The sequence below is a fragment of the Patella vulgata genome, chromosome 5 (genome assembly GCF_932274485.2).
Source record: "Patella vulgata chromosome 5, xgPatVulg1.2, whole genome shotgun sequence".
Classification (NCBI taxonomy): Eukaryota; Metazoa; Mollusca; class Gastropoda; family Patellidae; genus Patella; species Patella vulgata.
Genome location: NC_065883.2, coordinates 32,437,833 through 32,460,868, shown reverse-complemented (window position 1 = coordinate 32,460,868; position 23,036 = coordinate 32,437,833). Strand labels below are relative to the sequence as shown.

At 34.4% G+C, this 23,036-nt stretch overlaps 1 protein-coding gene and 1 long non-coding RNA gene across 2 annotated transcripts in view; both read left to right on the top strand.

Annotated features, from left to right (window-relative positions):
• Positions 1 to 2,013, top strand: part of LOC126821492 (protein unc-79 homolog) — a 46,146-nt gene extending 44,133 nt beyond the window's left edge. Inside the window, exon 50 of the mRNA XM_050549934.2 lies at positions 63 to 2,013. Coding sequence (XP_050405891.1) covers positions 63 to 242 — 180 coding nt within the window. The 3' untranslated portion in view covers positions 243 to 2,013. The remainder of the gene's footprint in view (positions 1 to 62) is intronic.
• Positions 2,014 to 7,392: 5,379 nt separating this feature from the next.
• The window catches only part of LOC126820878 (uncharacterized), a 31,864-nt gene continuing 16,220 nt past the window's right edge, over positions 7,393 to 23,036 (top strand). The window contains exons 1-2 of the long non-coding RNA XR_007680187.2: positions 7,393 to 7,525; positions 9,186 to 9,242. This is a non-coding gene — a long non-coding RNA (uncharacterized LOC126820878). The remainder of the gene's footprint in view (positions 7,526 to 9,185; positions 9,243 to 23,036) is intronic.

Genomic DNA, 23,036 nt, shown 5'->3' with positions numbered 1-23,036 from the left:
TTGTAACAAGAACATATTGGTTTGAATTTGGTTAATATTTTTATAATATGTTTGTTTTATAGCTACCAGGCCATCTACAGGTTAGAATGCAAGTTTGTCAGAACTGGAAACCACCACATCCAACCAAAGATCAGACTAATTTTAATTCTTCTGTTTTACTCAACTGGTTAAAACGAAGTCAATTTAGACTTGGTCAAATAGAAATTCAGTCATCAGCTGCTACTCAGTTCTATACTGTTTAATTCTCACCAATCATGTGTTTCACCGGGTGTGCAAAATCTCTTATAAATGAAATGATTATTTATAACTCAACTCCAAGGAACACTCTATAATTTATGTAAATTGCTATGATGCATGAAACATTGTGGAGGTAGTATCAATCCGCTAATATCCCCCAAAGATTATCTAATGCCTGAAAATTAATCAAATTCTAAGCCTGGATATTTGTAAGAGCAGTTGTACAGGCACTACAACAGAGTCAACAACCTGTATTTCCGACAGGATGCTAAAACTGGATCAAGATTTCTATAAACTATTAACACAGACCTGTATTTTCATGTTTCAATGTGCTAAAAATAAAGCATACTGTTGTTGTTAAAGACAATGTTGCCAAAATAAAATGTGATATTTGATGTTATATTGTTAATGTTGATGATGTGTGTCATTTTGTAGTCTACATATCAAATTTTGTGTATGTAACTTGTTGACAATGTATATTATCCTTGATTTCTGTCCATTCAAACTCTCTGTGATTATTCAACTAGTCATAAGGAGATTCAGAGAGATTTGTCTGCTTTATGCAGACTCATGCAAATCTTTGACCCTGTCACTAAAACCTTGCACATGTCACAATAAATCAGAAAGGTTTTTTTTATTTTCAAAAATAAACTTGTGTCAAAAATTAGTGCTGTAGATCAAATTTTCACCAAGTAATTGCAAGTGCCACAGAAATGTAGTGAAGTGTTTTTGAAATGAGTTATTAATTGTGAATTATATCTTGTTAAAATACAGATGTGACATTATTCCTTTTTATGTTGGCATACCATTATTTTGTGCAAGACATTGTGATATATATAGATATAGCATATACAAGTATTTGATGTTGTATTATATTATGGTATTTAATGCTAGTTTGAGCCATAGTATTATTTATTATTATGTATATTATTATATTTATTATTTATATGTATAACAGGGGCGGATCCAGGAAATTATGCAGGAGGGCGTTAAGCAAATTTGACAGTTGACAATGCATGATGCCATCATCGTCTCCAAATTAAGTAGGCATACATACACACCAAGTTTTTTAAAGAGAGAAATTCAACACCCCGTTTGACGTCAATTTTTATTATGAATTAATAGGATCACATTTTGATTCAATTTCATTTATGCAAAGCAATAAATATGATATCACATCTATATCATCATCTTGTGCTTTGAATGTCCATCTCATCCCACCATCTGATATTGAAGGATAAAGCACACGACCGACCGTGACACTTCTCTCATAAAAGTGTTGTTTTACAAATTTTTTTATGTAGTTGAGCAGGGAGGGGTTTGAACCCCCCCTCCCCGGATCTGCCCCTGGTCCAACCCTTTTATACACAACCTTATTAATTATCGACTTATCTGAAGATTGCTTAAAATAACTAAATCTAAAAATAACTTCAGGTGCACATTTAATTTTTGACCTCAATTAGAAATTCACATAAACTTTTTGAAAAAAAATCCCAGAGAACTTCAAAATCAGATATTCCAGATATTTTGAATTGAATGGACTTATTCATACTTCCTAATTATTGTATTACATTAAACGTGTAGTTTTCTTGTAGTATATGTATTAATATTTCTAACAAAGGTTAGCCTACCGAGTACTGATATTTGTTAAGTAAAACATTGTAAGGGAGTTCTTTATGTATTTATCTGCAGTTAATAGCTGAATTCTTATTTATAAATTTGTCATATTTGAAGTTTTGTTTTGTTAAAAATAATTTAGGTATTTGTATACTGATTCTGTGCAATAAATATATGTTTTACTTTTAACGTTGATTTCTTAAAAGGAGAAATCTGACCTTATAAGAAGCAGACAACTCAAATCAACCACTGATCCAATTTCAATCTTCAAAATTAGTGATACAAGGCCTATATGCTCTTGTCAAAATTTGAATAAAGAAAGAAGAATATTTCCACCTCTTCAATCTGTGGAAGATCAAAAATAGAAATTACTGCAATTATACAATCAGCTGGATGCCATTGGACCCATAAATTACTACAATTAAATGGATTACTGTTATCCTGTTCTTGAATTTTATTGAAACCTATAATTTAATTGGTTGTCAAATAATTAGGGTCAGCGTAATTTGAATATTGTAAGTCAGCACTAGCTAGGAGACTGTATCATATCAAAATGCTGATTAATGTCTTTACTAAAAGTAGAATTATTATTGTAACAACACTGTAGGAAGAACTTCGTGTACTGCAGTTTTTCAATTTTCATAAGGAAATGAGTAAAACTTACAAAAAGTCAAAATTATACAGATTATCTATCAACCTGTTATTAGGCGTTGAATTAAACTCTTCACTGACAACAGCTTACAAATTTTGGGGTGATAATTTTAAACCGTAATTTGTAATCCTATTGTCCACATCAATTTCAGATCGGTTCGCAGAAATAATTCAATTTATAGCAGTGAACCCGAAATCAACCAGTATTAGGTCATAGCATATGTGTAGAACCTATTCCCAGGTGATCCCCACCTAACGATGTAAATATTGTGTTTTCGTGCCCCCGCGAGATTTTTTTCCTCGTTCAAAATCACTGGTCACCACGACCCTGCTCTAGCCGAAACGACCTTTTATTTCTTTGCGTTATAACCCCGGTGTTGAATAAATCCATTTCACACAAAACTCGGTCACCCAAGAAAGCTTCTTGCCGCCACCTCACGGAATGCGTGTTCGCTTCCGATGAAAATTGAGTAAGACGAAAACATAAACAATTACATAAATGTGGGACAGGCCGAGTGAAAATTGCTCTATTAACACGTTATAGGAGATTTTTAATGCATGGGAAAATAAATGATTTGGCTGCTTTAATTAGTAGGTCTTCTAGAATTGTTTTCCTGTTATATAAATTAAACCACATAATTCGGATGAACATTTAAGAATTAATTCCGTCGGTGCTTTTAAATTAGTTTCGGGTGACTTTAAGACCGTAAATAGAATTTGTATCTGTGTATCTGATATAAAAGCAAACGGTGACCTCTAGTCAGCACGTCGTGGTGAATTTTCCCGCGTAAAATGGTGTTAGATGAAGTTCTCTGTAGTGGGAGGGACGCAATGACGCGCTTTGCGTCATGGTGTTGAGTTTTTGCGCCCCCTCTCAAATGGCAAAAATCACGCGGTTTCAATGCAATTTTCAACATTATAATCATAATAATGCTAACCAGTATCAACCATATACCGTGGGTCAGATATGCTACAAATCGACTCTAGCACTGCCCAATATTACTCGGTGGTACTGGGAGGCACCCTGCACCTTCCCCGCACACACGTTTGTTTTTTGGGGTCCCGGATCTTGTTCCTCATACAAATTATGGGTCATCATGCCCCTGACTGCAGTATAGGGGCCTACTACTGGACATTCGCATAGAAAATATGATCTTACCAAATACTAACGATATTGGCATGGGTACACAGTATAGGTGTGTGCAGTACCTTTCAGAAAAAACTTTGTGGTGACATATTATTAATCTAGGATAAACCCTTTACAGAATAGTGCATATAATTGCACATGGCAGCAAGGATTTAGTGGAACCTAGGGATTCTCTCGGTGTATGACTGAACACAACAAGTGGTTATATTAGATAACAGGACCGTATTTCCAAATAAGTTTTTAAATTTTAAGAACCCCGTCGTATATTGGAATTTTAATCAAGACTTGTAAATTAAATGCAAGGATGCACACACACGGTAGTCATCGCCACTAGCTCTTATTACTTGAATGAATTAACAAAGATTCAATTTCACAGTAAAACTGATTTGTTCATTTTCAATCAAAAATATCAGGATAATTGGTACGGAAAGGTTGGTTGCCCGAGGTCATACTCACCCGTTACTATTTATGAAATGCAATTTCTTAAAAAGAGGTCAAAATAAAGTATTGAACTGTGTTGATCTGGTGTTTTATTTAGGTTAGTGATGGGACAAGCCCCATACATTAAATCGTTCAAAAACACAATCACAATCAGTTGTATCTGAATACTGGCTGTATTGAAAAATGTATACAAAAAGAGTGGACTTCAGGACAAAATCTTACAGTAGATGTCTTCTGGTGCGAAACTTCTTCAAATATGAATCCATTTAATTCTAAAGCTTTCCTATGGGCATAATTTTTGTCACTATCTGGATCAATCTTGAAAAGCTCAATTATGTTTATCGTAACATTTCCACTTACGTGTTTTGGTCTGTTATGGTTCATATCTGCAACCCCGTCGGAGCAGATCTGAAGGACGTTAAACCTCATTTCAATTAATATCTGCCAAGTGGGTTTTTTTTTTTAATTCGACTTGAAAAGCATTGATTTCTTTCCCCCAAGTATTGATTCTGAAATAGGGAGCAAGTTAATAGGTAGAAGACTATATTACCCTGGCAATTAAAACCATTACCACAGAGAAATTGCTTGTCAGTTGTGCTACTAAGGAAGCAGCTGTTTTGGTTTAATTTGCTGCAAATATCAAAGTCTCACATTCTTACTTCATGCTGAAGAGTTCACAGTAGAACGAAAGTACTAGCTTTATGAGATGAATCTGGGACCAGGGCTGGGGCCATTACATTGACAATGTAATTAATTACATTACCATTACTTTTTAAATGTAATCATTACAATTACTTTCTCATTTTAGCAATGTAATTAATTACCATTACCCATTACATTGAAAGTAATTAATTACCATTACCTATTACTTTATGACTATATAAATAAAAAAAACATTTTCATAGAAATTAAAAAGACAACATTATTTTTCTGCCATGAAGTACCTACAAAATCAAACTCAAAATAATCCTTGATTCACGTAATATATATTTGTTAATGAATTATTATTTCTAGCAATTATAACATCAAGGCAAATTTTATAGTGACAGGCAGAGGTGACAAAAACTGATATTTTCACTGTATGACTTGAAAAATGAATCAAAACTATAGTTAATTAACTGTATTTTCTTTTAAGTAATTTTTTTAAATTTTTAATCAGTCCAAATAGTTTTTCTATAATATATTGTATAATAAATGGTAAATTATTCACCGTGACTCTAAAACAAAATATATATTATTAGTTTTAAGTAACCATAAAATGATGAGATACTTGAAGGTCATTGTTTGGTTTGTCACTTGTTACCTTGAGATTAAGATTAAAGTGCAGTAAGACTATTGTCTTTTAATCTAACTGATTAATTGATTGACTGACTGAGTGATTGGCTGCAAATTAGTACTAATCTTTGATTATAATATACATCTTATCAGAAATCCACTTCTTAGGTTACATGTCTAAAAAAGGTTCCTACATAAAAAGTAATAAAAGAAAATGTTTAACGCCTTCTTATTTTTCTTAAAAACTGATTTAAATCTTTTTTTTTTTAGAATTATAATGAATTGGATTTGTGTCAGATACACTTAATTACTTCTTTGGTGCTATAAAATTTGAGGCTTGTCATATTGGAAATATTTATATTATGTCATAAAATGTAATTGAAAAGTAATTGAAATGTAATTGACCATTACAAGATTTTGGGAATGTAATTTTAATTACATTACTCATTACTTTTGAAATCTTCCATTACTCATTACATGGCCATTACTTAAAAAATGTAATGATTACATTCCATTACCCATTACCATTACCCCAGCCCTGTCTGGGACGTCTACGATCCCAAACTTAGGCTGCCTCTCTACAGTACTGTTAGCTCCGCCTGAGAATGTATTCTCGAGGTATGAAGTAGATGCATCGGTGTGTGCAGTATGGGACGTCTACCTGCCACTACATGGACCCAAAAATATGGGTAATGCAACTAAATTGATTTCAAATTTTCAATGAATACAGAATGAACAATTTTGTGATTGAACCCATCAAAGAGGGCTAATTTTAATATAGATTTAATATGTTTACACTTAGTGTACATGTAGGTGTTTATTAAGTGAATTCCTTGATGGAGTTCGAAGATGAGAATTTTCTGCAGAGATAAGCAGTTTGATTGGTTGAAGCTTTGGGACACGAAAACTTTAGTTCTAATTAAGTGAGAGTGATGAAACTTGGTGTATAGTTTCATCACATCAGTACCTTGACTAAGTTTGATGATGAACATTTTCTGCTGTGGGTAAGCAGAGCGATAAGCAATTTGATTTGTCGAGACATTAAAACACAATAACTCTCCTTCTAATTGAGGTAGAAAGTTCAAACTTGGTGTAGGCGTTCATTGGGCGAATGCCTTGATAGAGTACGATGATGGACATTGTCTGCTTACGATAAGCAGTGATAGGCAATTTGATTGGTTGATGCTTTTGAGGACGATAACTTTGGTTATAATTAAGTGAGAGCTATGAAACTCCGAGTATACATTCATTATATCATTACCTTTCTGCTAAGGCTAAGGAACAATAAGCAATTTGATTAGTCAAGACTTTGGAACATAACAACTCTACTTTTAATTGAGGTAGAATGTTGAAACTTGATGTTGATGTTCATTAGGCGAATGTCTTGACCAGTTCAATGATTAACATTTCCCACTAAAGGCAAGCTAAGCAGAGCTAAGCAATAATTTCTTTGACTTTGATTCTATCTGATAGAGAGTGATAAAACTTAGTGTATAGTTGATAATCAGTTTGATTGCTTGATACTTTTGAAAAAGATAAACGTGCAATTAATTAATATGTGTCATCTATTTATTTTGGGATTTCGGCTGGGGTCAGCCTCTCTGTTGGCTTGTTTGACATTGTCATGGTAAATGACTCAATCAATTTATGAAAATTTGTGTTTATCAGCACATGTTGGCATAAAAATTTGATCGAACATAGTCACATAAGTGTTAAGTATATTAATAAAATTAGTGAAAGAGATGTCCTATAATGCCATTTTATGTAGCTGACAGTTTTGTATTCATCTTTACATTTGATTTATTCATTTGTCTCTGTGTTGATATTTTAGATTGTCTGAGTTTGGAGATTGTTGGGTGTTGACTTTATTAAAATTTATCAACAAATATGTTCAATTTCAATTTTGAAAAAAAAAAGAAAGCTAAAATGATTGAGATAGGGAGTGTTAATTTAAAAATGAGTTACCTCCCCTTTAACTGAAACTAGATTACTTGTCTGCAACTACCATTTCTAGATTGACTGTACAGAAATCAAATATTAATAGGAGTAACTTATCTCATATGTTAGTTTGATATCTTGGGGGTGCAGGAAATATATCAATTGTTTATTTGAATACATAGGTTGCGAATGGCATTGGATTGATTTCAATGAGATTTGGTAGGTAGACAATGTTGGATTGTGCTTAATCAGATTTGTTTAAATTAAGTTGCTTAAAATTGGCTCTTGATTAGGGTGGCGAGACGGCACAGGGCAGAGTCTTTTTTTTTACTAACTTATATATTTTTATCCAAGGGTGAACACTTATTTTGATAAACATGAGCCCACTTGTTAGATAGAAAATTTTCACAGCATTATTGCTGTATGTAGTTTAAGATATGATAAAAATGAAAAAATGAAAGAAATTAAGTGATTATTGTAATATCGGTTAAAAATGGGCCTAACCCCTGACAGGTTGAAAATCACTGAAATCAATAAGCCTCTGCCACTTACACACAGACTATATAACATACTAAACTTACACTGTCTGTGCACAATTAGCTCTGCTAGAAAACAGACATTAAGCTGGTTGACCAACATTTTAATTCCTAAATCAACGATCTTAGTCGAAAACACTAAGTATATTTCGTGAATTTTGAAGAGTATATATTCTGCTTTCAATTAATAAAATTGAAAAGGTTTAATTAATCTTGTGTGTATAACAGCTGATGTGAACCGGAGTAGGATCACATTACAAAAATTGTTGGATAACTTGGCCATTTAGGGCAGAGGTCTATTCTCAAAGTAGAGTTGCTAGTTCTCTGTGTACAGAATGACTTCAAATTTCATAAAATCAGATGAAAATTATTGTCTATAGGATAGATAAAGATTGCATGATAATTGTTGTCTCTAGAGTGTCAACAAAGTTTCGTTACCAGGTACTCCATAATGTCAAGAGGTATAATTGATTAAAATTAATGAGATTCTTTGCTTTTTGCAGTTAGGTAACCAATAAAAATTTCAAAGAGATTGATTGATAATTGTAGCCTTTACAGTGTTAACATGACACTGTTCAAAATTTGTAAGCCTCATCCTCTGATATGGCCAATCAACTTACACAAGTTTAAAAACAAAAAAAGGATGATAAGTGGACCTTCAGAGTCTTTACAAGGTTTCATTACTAAGGTGCATATCATAGACAGCTAATTTTGTTAATCATTGGATATCAATGCATTTGTTATTCATTAGTAGAGCATAACATCCATTTCCACAGAGGGTGAAAAGGCAGACAATTGGTTCTTAAAAAGTCTTGTTAATAATGGAAGCGTTCACAGTGTTTTCTTTACAAATGTTAACTTTAGAAACTTTGAAAATCAATAGGAATCTTATTCTTCTTTCATAACCAAGCAAGCTATATAATTTCAAAAAGCTTGCTTTACAACTGTGATCTGAAATGAGTCTTAACAAAGTTTTGTTTCAGAGAGAAAGAAATAGGGTTTAATGTACACTCGACACAAACTAGGTCTTTTCAGGACTAACACAGATTAATTTTATTTCAATAATTTTCTTGCCCATAGTGGTCCTTAGCAGTGGGAGGAAACCAGAGGACCCAGAGAAACCCCATTAGGTTGGACAGAAGATCACATGCTGGGAATCAAAACCATGTCACTAGAATTATTCCTCTGATATTTAAGAAAAATAAACAGGAGTAACAACAATATATGACCACATTAAAATGTATCTGTAGAAATAGGTTTGACTAAAACAAAATGTGATTTATTTTTTAATTTTGTGGATAATGATGATTTTTGAAATATTGTATGTTTTTATCATGTTTCAGAGAAATTTGTGTATAAAAGGAAGAATAGTTGAACTATGCCACGTAGCAAAAAGAGAGGTAAGTTCTAGTGCTGAGCGTTTTTTCTGACCTTTGAATTTGTTTATTTTCATAGTGAAAGGCGCAAGAGCATCTTAAAGACACTGTAGGAAAATGTATTTCTTTAGTATTCTTTAGACAAAGTCCAACAGCTGTTAGGGGTATACATGCAGGTCTGTCTCTATAGATCAATTAAATCATTATTGAATGAAAATAAATACTTATAAGAACAGGTAATTTAATTGACATGTTAACCTTTTAAACCCAGAATCATATATCCACTTGATTATATTGATGAACGCTTTTACATGACTTGGGTGTCAGAGGCCATAGAATCGAAAAGAAGTGCATATAATTTTATGTGTAATGTCTTGTTGATTGTTGATCAGTAACAGCCTTGAGTGTCAACTGCTCTGAAAGAAAACACCAAGAAATGGTATGGCATTTAATGTTTTCACTACAATAAAATATGTCGCAAAACCCCAAAATGTGTTGGTTAGATAATAAGCCTGGGCCAGTTTAGCAATGCAAGTGATTCCATGCTTATAACTGATATTTTATGTAGTGTAGCTATATTTTGGCACCAAACTGGTATTGAGTCGTTCTTTAGCGCAGTAGAAGTCCCCTTTCTGCTGGCATCATTGCACTTGTTTACGATTTTGGGGTCTATTTAGAAGATAAATAATAATAATAGAGACATTTATATCAGGATGTAATCCATATCACATATACATTCTGGTACGATTTGGTGTGCTTGGATGCGATATGGTCATGACTGGTCAATTTCCGGTGACACGATCTGTCACAATCTGGGCTCCTATGGAGATACGATCAGATACATTTTGGAGGATAGTCCCTATTGAGTCCATGATCTGGTATGTTTGGATACATTTTGATACATTTTAATACAATCATCAGGAACCGATGCACTCTTTTGCATTAGGATACAATTGTGGTTAAAATGTCTTTCACGATCGGGATCAAAAGTGATCACGATTTCAGGAACGATTGGACCCTGATGGCTATATATACAGGCCGACTAACCATGGACTTCATTGTTTCCTAAACTTCTACAGAGATCGCAGTGCATCTTGATGCTAGGTTCCCACTATCACAATTAGCCGTGGAGTAATCGTGGTGATTCTATAAGGTCTGATCATATCTTGTGGCCAGTTATGGCAATTGTGTTGATCATAGAAAAGTGTTGGATGGTTCAAAAGTTTCTACAATTAAGACGATTAATTGTCAATTGTGATCATCTCACCAGATCGTATTGGATCGTAACAAAGTGCGGCAGATCACATCTAATCGTGCTTACAAATCGTGGTGATTGGGATTAGAATTGGACTAGGCAAACACCACGCCCTGTTGAGATGCACTGACACAAATGACTCATGAACAGTTACGAGTTGATACGAGTAGTCACGCTTTTCACAGGCGCTCACGGCTTCGCGCCCGTATATATAGACACTACATCGACTTGATTTTGCTAGTAAATTTTTACACCTTTGAGAGATGCCACCTAAGGCTACCAGAGGCAAGACGGGGCAGTGAGGAGAGGGTTACCTCTGGAGAACTGAGTAAGTATTATCTCCCCTAATAACAATTGCAATTTCAATTCATTTCACATTAACACAATATACTTGGAGATATACTTACTAGAAATAATAATATTTCTAAGGAGAGGTTCCCTCACTTTCTCTCTTTCAGAAGACCTGCAGGTGGAATTTGTGTCCAGTAGCCCCCATTCCAGTTCCATCAGGCCCTGTGGCAGCCTACACCCACCTGGTGGGTGCCTCACCCTGTGTCTGGGGTAGTCAGGATCAAAGTTATGTCCAGCGACTGTTCTCCACACTCCCGATGACCATTCCATTACCACCAACCAACCAACCACCATCAGGACCCCCAGGTGGCAGAGCCACCACCACTTAGTACTATGACCACCACTGCGCTATCCTCCTCTTTTGCTACATGGCTCCTTGATCAGCCTGCTTGGAGCCAGTCTGCCAGTTGCCGGCAGTTTTAACCTCTTCTCCCAACGCAACACCCCCGGTCCATTTGCTGAAGATGATGATGACATATACCTGACCGACAAGCAGACCCCCCGGATAGCCAGTTGAGACTCATTGTGGCAGAAGTCACCCTCAGAGACAGACAACTTAAAGATAGGTTCCCAGAAAAGTATTTATCGGGTGGTTATTTCCAATAAAAGTATTGAAATTTTGGTATATATGGAAAGTAGAGATATCCAATCTTACTAGAAAAATACTGGATTCCCTGAAAAACACCCATGGAGCCTATACAGGACAAAAATGCAAGGGTTCCCCTAATCGACAGCCCGACAATTAGGAATATCTGCACGCGTGACGTCAAAGGTTGCACGCAGAGATTGAGCACTTGATGTACACTTTATGAAGAGTTAGACGTACAACACTTCCTGAGATAAAAATCACGGAAAAAGACACGGGCAGTGGATAATCCGAGAATTTAATTAGGATTTGATATTTGTAATAAATAGTCGGAGATTAAAGACAACATTGTCTTGTGTATGCAATGAATTCTCCTCCGACTTTGCACCCGTAAGTCATGTGACACAAACATGACCTCTTTTGATCGATTTTTCATAGCAAGGGTATTCCTTGACAATTACAATGTTTTGAGAAGGATCTGATGCAAATTTATGATAAATTAATTAGTTTGAATAGGTTTTTAGGTCAAATATATCATAAAATCACCCAGTTTGTACACCGGAATGTATCTTTAATGGACCTTTTTAGGGTTACCAACTTCCCAACAAAAGAACATTATGTGATTATTACAAAAAATAAAATAAATAGAAAAATAAAAAGAACATTAAGTTGTTTTGATCCCCTGTTTGATTCTAATAAATCATATACCCCCCAAAAATTCAGATTTAATATAGATTTGAAAAACAAGGCATATGATACACTATGTGAATCTGAAAAAACAGAAGCAATTTTATTTGACCAACTTCCTTATATCAAGAGGACATTAACCATATCCTCTTTTCAGGTTTCATTACATCCTCGGGAACTGGAACTGGCAGTCTAGCTGTTGTTGAGGACGGTCCTATCGTACCATGGTACCAATATCATCTCCAACTAGGAATTGGTGGAGTCAGTGTTTTGGGTGGTCTTTCAGTCGGCAGCGGCATCATCATTGCCACTATCTCAATTTGCTACTTTACCGTCGTCTCCACCATCTGCATAATGCATTCCGCCTATCCTTTCCTGCCATTTGACTGCACCTTGTGGTCCTGTAGCGGAGTGGGAGGTTGATCTACATCTGCCAAGTCCACTTGGTCCAACTATGTCCCTGGGATGACATTTGTGGTTTTCATCACCATGGTCCGTCTCTTGTGCTACAATGCCTGGATGCCTCTGCCTCTGTAGGTTGTGCAGAACTACTGCCACCTACTCCATATCCTTCACAGTGTTGGGCTTATCCTCTCCTCTCGCGACATCCCTCTTCTGCTGTATGGCTTCATGAGGTAGTTCCTGAGTGCAAAGGCATCATCCCCCAGGTTGAAGAGGGGCATGTCATGGTGGTCATCAGGGCTTGCAGTCAGTGGGCTGGTTGCGATAGTCCTAGGGCTTCCTCTTCCAAACTATTGACATGAACATATGACATGTGTCCTTTTCCACCAAGCTTCTTATACTGAGCGAGCTTGATTTCCTTATAGTTTGCTGGCTTATAGTGTCACAGGCTGATCTAGGCGATGTTTCCGTATATGTTAATAAGTCACTAAAAATGCAAAAAATCACATTAAAATTTCAAAATTTTCTTGGGGCACAAACCCGACGCCTGAAGCTTTCCAAGCCTGCAGCAACACCCGCTCGCTTTGCTTCGTTGTCGGGACTTCGTCCCTCAATTATCAGACCCCACACTTTGGAAACTGATCCGCGGCCTCTGATCTGTCACTCTTTGTTACGATCCAATGCAATCTGAAGCAATGATCATGACTGACAATTAATTGTGTTGATTGTAGAAATTTATTTTGAACTGTCCAAAACTTTTCTAGATCAACACGATTGCTACAACTGACCTCAAGATATGATAAGCCCTGATAGGATTACCACAATTACTCCACGATTAAAACTTAGATTTCAATTGTAGCACGAATCATGATAGGGGGAACCTAGCATTAGAGCAGGATGGGTTTGGGATGAGAGAAGGACTGTGAATGTGATGAAACTTCTTAAACATAATAGAGAATTTTATCTGAACACAACTGTGAAATTCAGAATATTTTAACAGACTTGATCACCTAGAATAATATACAAATAAAATGTCAACAAGTAGATCATTACATTGAAAAATCTGTTTAATTTGATTGACATTGATGAAATGATTTACATTTAGTCTGGACTATGACTTTCAATTAACATATAACGATCATGCAGGTAGTCAGGGCTCTGTGTGTTTACTTGATTTAAACCCTGACTGATTATTTTATTGTCTTCAAACATCAAATAATGATTACATGAAGCCTTCTATATATTTACCAAGCTAATTGACAGATGACCTCTCAGATGTCTAGTCCAATTCTTACAGCTATTATCCCCCAACAGACTGACAACCCCATGTATGTAAAATATGTTGATATTATTAAGACCAGAAGAATAGACATGTCATGTACTTATTGTTTACATTATATTAATGAGTAAAATCAGTTGGTGTTACCCAGTTTGAATGACCGCCTGTCCAAGACAATGTTGGAAATCAGATGTAAGTGTAGGGTATAAATGTAGAGACAAATGGGGTTATTGCCCTATCTCAGCTATATATAACTGTAATTGCATACTTGAGATGACTTGATAGAACCTTGATAAATTGCTCTCTACTACCCTTGCCCCAACTTAACAAACTTTCTAATCATGACCCAAAGGCTATGTAGATGGCTGTTAAAATTTGCTTACTTATTTTCTATCAGAATTAAACTATAAATCTAAAGATGCGTCTACGGAAAACATGTGATTTTTCAGGCATTTGTAATAGATTTCAAAATGACTAACGTACCAGAGACAATATTTACCGATGTAAAAAAGTATTTCCGTTAAAGATAACATATGTTGACTATAATTTTATTTGGGTATATCATAACTTACTTGTAAATAATAACCATCATTATATATGTTGGTAAACTCACAACTTTTCTTGTACTTTTGTATTGAAGCAAGCCAAAATTTTTGCTCTTTTTAGCTATAATCATCAACCAGTGTCGTTCAAGAGGCAGGCTATGCTTAGGATATGCTCACATACATTTGCTCATAAATCTTTTTATCTGCACCATTTAGTGTGGTTGATAGTTACACAGCCAAATTACTCTTTCTAAGATTCTAAGAGTGGCTCAGGGAGAACAACGTTGGCTCGTTAACCTGGAAGTCCTGTGTTCAATCCCGGTGTTGGGCGAGAAAGTTCATCAGGATTTTTCGGTGTGGTTTTCCCTTGTCAGTTGTAAAGAACGGAGGATATGGCAAGGGAAAGCATATAGGCTAGGTCCCATGTACAAATTGGCATGCAAGTAAAAGTACCATGACAGTTGGAATTCAAAGTTTAAGAGTGTGCCATAGTGACGGTTTCAGGGCAAACTTTCCCTCATAGAACACTGTATGCCCGTCTTCATTAGCCCAGTCGGTGCAGAACAGAAGTTCATTTAACCCCATTTCCTTTCTTTATTCTTTCTAAAACACATAGCTGACACATTTAGTAGAAAATAGTTTTTAGCAAAATCTAGCCTGCAAACCGCATTTAAATTATGAAAATGGAACCATTGAAGTCATTCTAAAACTACAACTGTATTGCAAAATGACTTGGTTCATTGAAGTTGGGAGTTTTTGGGCTCGATCTAGAATGATTTGATTACAAAGTGGATAGTCTAAATTGAGACATAGTCCATCTCCTACGCGTACAAATAGTAAGTGACCATCCCCATGTTGCCATATTACTGTTTTGTGAGGGGTATGAGATGGGTGCTGGTAGTGTGGGTACATCTTGAATTATGTCATGGTCAGATCCTGACCTGGTACCCCCCCGATACTTTACTGATTTTCTCGAAATGCCAGAAATTTAGACCATAATAGAAAAATTGAATTCCTAATTAAAGCTAGGAAGAAAGAGCTGGGTGGTACTGGTATATGATTTAACATATAACAAAATTTTATAAACCCTTGTCAATTTTTAATTTAAAAACATTAAAGAATGGCTGGTGTCAAAGTTCTAGTATGACTTTTTTTTAAAAATCTGTATTGCATTCCATTCCACCTTCTTCTACTTGAATTTCATTTTGAAATATGAAACAGACTTATTAATTTGTAACTAAAAAATGTATGGAATTCTTCATCTGATTATAATCAAAATATATGAGTTATTTGAAGAACAGGAATAATGACTCTTGCCATTACATACGCATTTATGTATAGTGTGAGGAAATTCATTTCGTAGTTATATTGGTTAATTATTGCATCAGGTCTAGTTACTTTTATAGCGGATATCTCGCACAATGTCTTAAAGAATTTGACAGGATGAAACAATTACTTATATCTTGGATAATTTCCTGCATAATTTACATGCAATAGAACTATTTACGTACATTAGAAACATATTTGAAAGAGGCAATGTAAAATACGCAGTTTATAGCGATTTACGTAAATAATTGTTTTTAAAATGGTTATATGGTTTTTGATACATGAACCCAAATTGTTTTTCACAAATAAGTATGTCAAATGTTAGGTCGTCATGCAGTGTTGGAGGGTTCATAGTTTGAAAATAATTAAGATGTGTGGGCTTGAGAGGGTCAGTCGGCACGTGGCATTTTGTACTCTTTAATGCCCACATTTTCAAATGGTTATATATATATTCATCTGAAGCTTTCATACACTAAGGTTTAACTAGGAATATTGTTGCTATGAATACAACATATTTGTATAGTCTTACAGATAGTTTTTCTGTATTTTGAATTGGTTTATGTAATATATGTATGTTGATATTATTCTCAATATATATTTTAACTAATACAGACTTATGTAAACATAAACTAACATGCAATAGAAAAGACATGTATTTAGAAGAAGTGATAACGTCATTTTAAGACTTATGGTCAGACCAAAGTAGGGGCAATGAGAAAGAGAAATGGGGGGGGGGGGATATCCATTATTTTGGGACTGGAATGTATGGGGTTTTTTCATTAGAATGTATGATGTGTGCAGCACTCATGAGCAATGTTAGAAGAACTTGGAAAACTAACAGAGCATTGAGACAGCCCTTTCATTAAATAAAGAATAATATATAGTCTGTTATGCTAACTTCCCACTATCACAATTCGTGCTACGATTGAAATCGTGTTTTTAATCATGGGGTAATAGTGCTGATCCTATCAGGTCTTGAGGTCAGTCGTAGCAATCGCGTTGGTCATATCGAAACGTATCTGCACATACCAGATCGTGGACTCAATAGGGACAATCCTATCGTAACGCATCGTACGACAGTGGGAACTTAGCATAGCAGATTAGGTTTGATAAAATAAGTGCCACTGAGTGAGCGACTGGCTATTTACTGTCATTGAGTAAACTGTAGGTAAGCATCATTTTAAATGAAATTGATCCTTGACACATAGTTAAAGTTTATCTTATGAATCGAACAAAAATTATCGCCTCAGGAAGGTCCACAAACTTTATTCATATTGGACACTTTGCGTAAAAGGCAGGGGCTGATGCGCACCAAAATTGAACTCACCCAAGAACTAGTGACACTCATTTTAAGTTTCATCCAAATCGGATGAAAATTTGTTGCCTTAGATGTTTCACAATCTTGGTATTACATGCTTTTACACAATTTGTGTATAGGGGATTGGCCATTTGACAGCAAATTTTGGTTCCATTTTATGGTGTAACGGCGATATATTTGAACAGCTTTATGTGGCATCTAGAGGGTACTATCAGGGGCCATAATCCAGAAAGTTACGGTCCAATATGCACCAATATCGAAAGGAACCCAGATCTTTGAGATGTAAACATATTTTTGAAGTTTCATCAAAATCAAATGAAAATTCTGACCTCTAGATGGTCCACAGCCTTGGTATTACATGCTTTTACACTATATGCTCCCATCTAGACCCCCAGTAGCTTCAGGGACCTAGGTCGGCCCCTGGACCCTCACCTGAAGTCCTAGGATGGTAGCCCCTCCCCCCAAACATGAACTGCTTCCTCAGGCCCTGATATTTATTACAATGAAAAATTGGAGGTGGACACTCTTAAAAGAGTTATGTAACCCCTATAAACTGTGCTGTAGAACATTTCCAAATGGCTCAATATTTTGAAATGAAACTGAAATGCTTTTTTCATATTTTTTCATTTCCTTTGTAAACTTTAACAGACCCTTAAATGAGTTAAATGAGATCCAGTTAAAACTGAGATTCCTCCTTTAAGGTAATCTCTCATTCGTATTATTAAAAAGCTAAAAATCGCATTCACCCATTAACCCCAAGTAGCAACACCCACAGTTTTATTTTGATCTTGGCTCTTTCTATAAATTTTGGTAAAAAAATTTTGAGAGAAATTACTATTTGTGGTGACCCTGAGGTTTAAACGAATATGTCATAGTACACATTATCTATAATAGACCATATCTGAATTATGTTGAGGTAACAGAAAGCCACCATAAAGTAAAATTGGTAGTCAGATCTCTAATGAAATTTTTGTCAATATGATTGATGGCAAGGGACGATAGAATCTCTTTGCTCTGTCTTAATTCTGTTCAATTTTTATCTTTGAATTTCTATATGTAGCCAATTTCTTCTGGTTGTTATTATTTGAAGTCAGTATCCTTATCTTGTGATTGCAGTTATAAAATTGTCTTTATGAGATGATTATTTTCATTATCATTACAATCAGTTTCTTAATTTCTATAAAAATGTCAAAGGAAGTCGGCTTTTGATTTTAACAAAAAAGAATTATATTTGTGTAGCAAGATTACTTTAATTGTGGAAAAACACTTCAGTACATCTAGTTATTTTATGTTTATGATGCTACATATCTTTGGAATATTACTCATGTCTACACACATATATATAACAAATAGGGATTTATTATGAAAATTATTAATCTATAAGTTTTGATCAAATAAAAAGGTTCATGTTTCCCAACTTTTCCAAAAGAAGAATAAAGGACAATATAATATAATAAATAAGTGGATGCTTCTGGCTGGCTCCCTGGATCCATTCATTTGATTTAATATTTGTTGTTTATTGCTTGTAATATCTGTGTAGTTTGTCTTGTCTGCAGGTTTCTGCATGTAATGCAGTCCTCCTGCACATGCCAATATTTTATTGAAAGCTTTATAAAGTGAAATTTGCTTTTTATTATGCAGTTAATTTCAACTGAGTTTGCCTATGGTATACATATTTGTAGGTATTTTTTCCTTTGTAATTAGCTGTCGGTGATAATCCTTAGTAAAGAAAACCAATGATGCAATTATTTAGCACAGTTCATGATGGCACTGTGCATGTATCACATATCATATTATGATTTGTGTTACATTTCGCACTATGGAGTTGATGTGCTGGAAACGAATTATTCAAATTGTTCACTTGTTACAGTTTATGTTGGCATGCCACCTAAGGATATTAAAATTCCCCGACTAGGTATATTAGTTTATCAGACAGTAGGTAATAGTACCAACAGTACTAATTGATGGTACTCTTTCAATGTGTTCTTAATTGAATATTTACGTATGTTATACCAATCTTAATTTTGGTTAAAAATAAATGTAATGAAAACATAATATTTGGCCATAATCCAATAGGATTTTAACCCGTATTGCAGGTTTCATACACTTCTTACATTTTTGAATAAATGCCAGTTCAAAAACAATTTAAAATTAGAAAGTATCACAAATATTCTTAGTTGCGTCTTGTAATTTGTAACTGAAACAATATGGTTTGATAATTTTGAAGTACATGCATGTTCAAGATTTAAAGGTACCATCATGGATCAGCACTGGAACCTTGCAGTTGCAGTGCAAAGTACATTATTTATTCAAAGTTTGGCTGTCAGAATAATGAGGATTTATTTCATTTGAGAACGAAAAAAAAAAAAAAAAAATATGCATAATATAGTTACATGTATGTTTTTGTAAAACATACCTTTGTCAGGTTTGCTGATGCTCAGGGCCATCTCCTTGATTGTATGCCCCTCCCCCCCCCCCCCCCCAAGGCTCAAGTATCAGGCCAAGTACTGAGACATGAGAGAACGGAACAGATGAAATAACTTTCTATTCAAATTAGATATAAATCAGCCACATAACAGCTATTTAAATGTAACAGGGTCTCTACTCTGGCCTCACTTATTAAAACATGGATCCATATTCACACCACCTTGTAAAATGAAGTTGAAAGCAATGATTTTAAAAAACTTAATTTTTAATGTCACTGATTGGATGCCCACCCCTGTGCCCACTGCTTTTGTTATCCTTTTATTAAGATATAAATGTCAAATGTCACTGTCAGAGAATCTTTAACAAGAAGCTTATTATCCATATATGTGAACACGAATACCCAATAATGAAAAATATGAGAACACCAAACCTTTTTATTTGAATATGCAGTTGGTAATTTAAACATCCGTATGTTGCAAGACAGATAATAAAAATCCTTGTTTATTTAAGATGCCTGGTGATTTCTTAAGGATGGGTAGAATTTCAGACAAATGTTTCCCAAAGCATTGTTGATAAAAATGTGTAAATGCTGGTTTACCGTAATATTGTTATTTGCCTGTTTTCTAATGAAACTTCTGTAGGCTATAAACTATTCTGAATAATGTTCAGGATTCAGAATCATTGCTAGGACTGTCTGGGAGTAAGGAAATATTTAGAGCCTACTCAGTCTTTTATTGTATCTTTTCCCATTATTCTTTATTTAATGCAATATTGGATAGTCAGACGTTTTGAGAATTTCACTCCCAGTGGCATACCTAGGATATCCGAAAGTTGGGAGCTGCAAAATATGATAGTTCCCTAAATTCAGAATTAACAGGGATTGTTTGATAGAAATATGAAAAGAACACGATTCTGTACATAATTTAGTCAATATAGTAAAGAGACATGTCTGCTAAATACAGTCACTATTTATGAAAGCCTAAATTAATAATAACTAGACAACTAGAAGATATAATTTGTTTCTTCAAAGAACAGAAAAACTGACTTAATGAAGAAGGGTGGTTTCATGTCAACGCTCTTATCACTCCCATCCAAGACTACATGGAAACCTGATGTTTCTTCATTTAACACCTAGTTATAGGTTTTTCTTTCATTGATAACCAATAATTTATGGTGCTTTCCAAAACGATTAGCAGATGGCGGGAAGGGAGGGGGAGTATTTTGTTAAAAATATATAGCAAACTTATTCTCGGTTATTAGGTTCAGACTTAAACTATTCCTGCCATTTCACAATGATGAGTCGAAAAAAGAATTCAGGTTGGCACAAACAATCCTAATGACATAGCTTAGATTTAGGAATACCAGTATTGTTAAATGGGTTTTTTTTGTGTGCTTGTCTTATGTTGTATATAAATAGAGAGTGTGGAAGTACTAACAATGTCTGATATAGATGGTGATAGTGTTATTTTATTACATCAGTTACTGGTTATGATAATATATACCAGTCTTAGATCTTACAGATTAGACATTTTGTCAAGCATATTATTTAGGAACCAAGTTATTTTAAACATGAAATGTACAGACACATAGTTTTCTTATTAATATTAATAATCATAATGTATGTAGCTTGCAGAAATTTGCGAAAGTTCTGGTACTGTATGTTTAAAATGTAATGCTACATTGAATACTATGTGCATGTAATCACTAGTGGTGCCAGGAGTTTTTTTCTATAATAGTTCCAAAAAATGCTGATTATGCAGTATCATTACATTGGTCTTTAAACCAATATGGATAGATTTGGTTATATCCCATCCTAAAAACTATGGCAATTGTGTTCTGTTATTTGGTTGGCACATCATTAACATATGAGGACATGTTTAAAATAAAGTGTAGACGATCAATTATTTGAACACTTATATTCCCCTTGTAATCAAAATCTAGCAATGAAAATCTGAGGGATTTTTGTTTCAAATTTTCTGGGATTCTGCAGAAATTGTTTTGGAAGCTTTAAAACATTAATTTGGTAAAAAAAAAAAAAAGTGCTAAGAAAACGTATCTTTTTATATAAAATAAGATAAATTTTATTGCATATTATATGTTAAACTATGATGTCTGAAACAGACCTGAATGATAGTGGTACCTTGTAATTTTGGTGAAGTTTTGATAATCTTAAATTACCGGTATTTATAGTAAATACTGTTCTTCTTAAATAGCTAAACGTATGCTTCAAATTAAGGCCTGTGTGGTGTCAAAACTGTATCATAGGTGAACTCCAGTTTAATTTAGTCATTTGGGGAATATCCAATTAGGAGGGTTTTTTTCTCATGTCACTTGGGTTTTTATCTATTTCTTTATAAATAGTATCTTTGCAGATGTCAGAAATGACATTGTTAAATGTACATACTCAGCCACTTATTGTCCTTATAAAATCAAATGAACACTGGGAGGAAAGAGGGTGTAATTAGTACTGTGGAGGAGGTGTGGTTATTCCACACCTAAGTGTCCACAAAACCCTCTCCTCTTAATCCAAGATGCATTGGCAATTATCAGTTTATTTTATTCCCTGGTAATAGATAAATTATATTGTATATGGGAATCTCCATTACAACCTGGATAACAGAGATTTTAAATGAACATAATACCACTGTGATCATGGTCTTTATTTTAGATCCGCCCCCAAAATTTAGTGGTTTTATTTCTCTCATTCAATAAACTCTTTTCCGGTTACAGATTCGGAGCTATGTGTAGTATGGCATGTGTTTTCATGTTTAAATTATTTTCAATTAAGTTTGAAGTTGGTAAATGTAAGCACATGAAGGAAATAAGAAGAGGGAGACACCACTTTGAAATCCGAACACTCTGTTAGAAATTTCATATGTATATATTGTATTGGTTTTACTGGAAGTGCTTGAGAAATACTAACAAGCCGGGTCATTGTACACTTCCTTAGCAAGATGCCAACAACTTCCTTCTGTAAAACCACAAAGTGACGTCACTGTCACTTTTTAAACTTTATGTCACACATAGTAGATTTGAATAGTTCTCGCAAGATATTATAAGTAGGTATCCATAAAGTTCAAGAATGAATTTCCGTAATTGGTTTCATTAAGTTATCAATTTTCAGAGAAGAATCTCAAGTTGCTACCGTTGTTCCTATGTAACTTTGCAGTAGCTTCACATATTTGATTATATGAATGAATATAAATGGCAAAATTTTCGCGCAAATAGATCTTCATTCACGTAATTAGATTTATTGACGCAATATCCGCTTATATATATATATACAGGTTAACATTTTATTTCAAGTACTAATTTGATTATGTTCAAAATCCTGGTGTACTGATTGAAACCCAAAATAACAAATTTAAGGATATGCTTTTATTCTTAAGAATACTGTTAATTTTGGATCAGTTTATTGTCCCCCGTCTTTCGAAGAAAGCAGGGGACTATTAAAATGGGTCTGTCTGCCCGTCCATCACACTATTTGGGACACAGTAATTCTCCTTATAATTGAGCTAGAATGTTCAAACTTGGTGGAGGTTTTTATTAGGCCAATTATGCCTTGATGGAGTTCAAAGATGAGAATTTTCTGCTTAGGGTAAGCAGAGATAAGCAATTTGATTGGTTGATGCTTTGGGACAC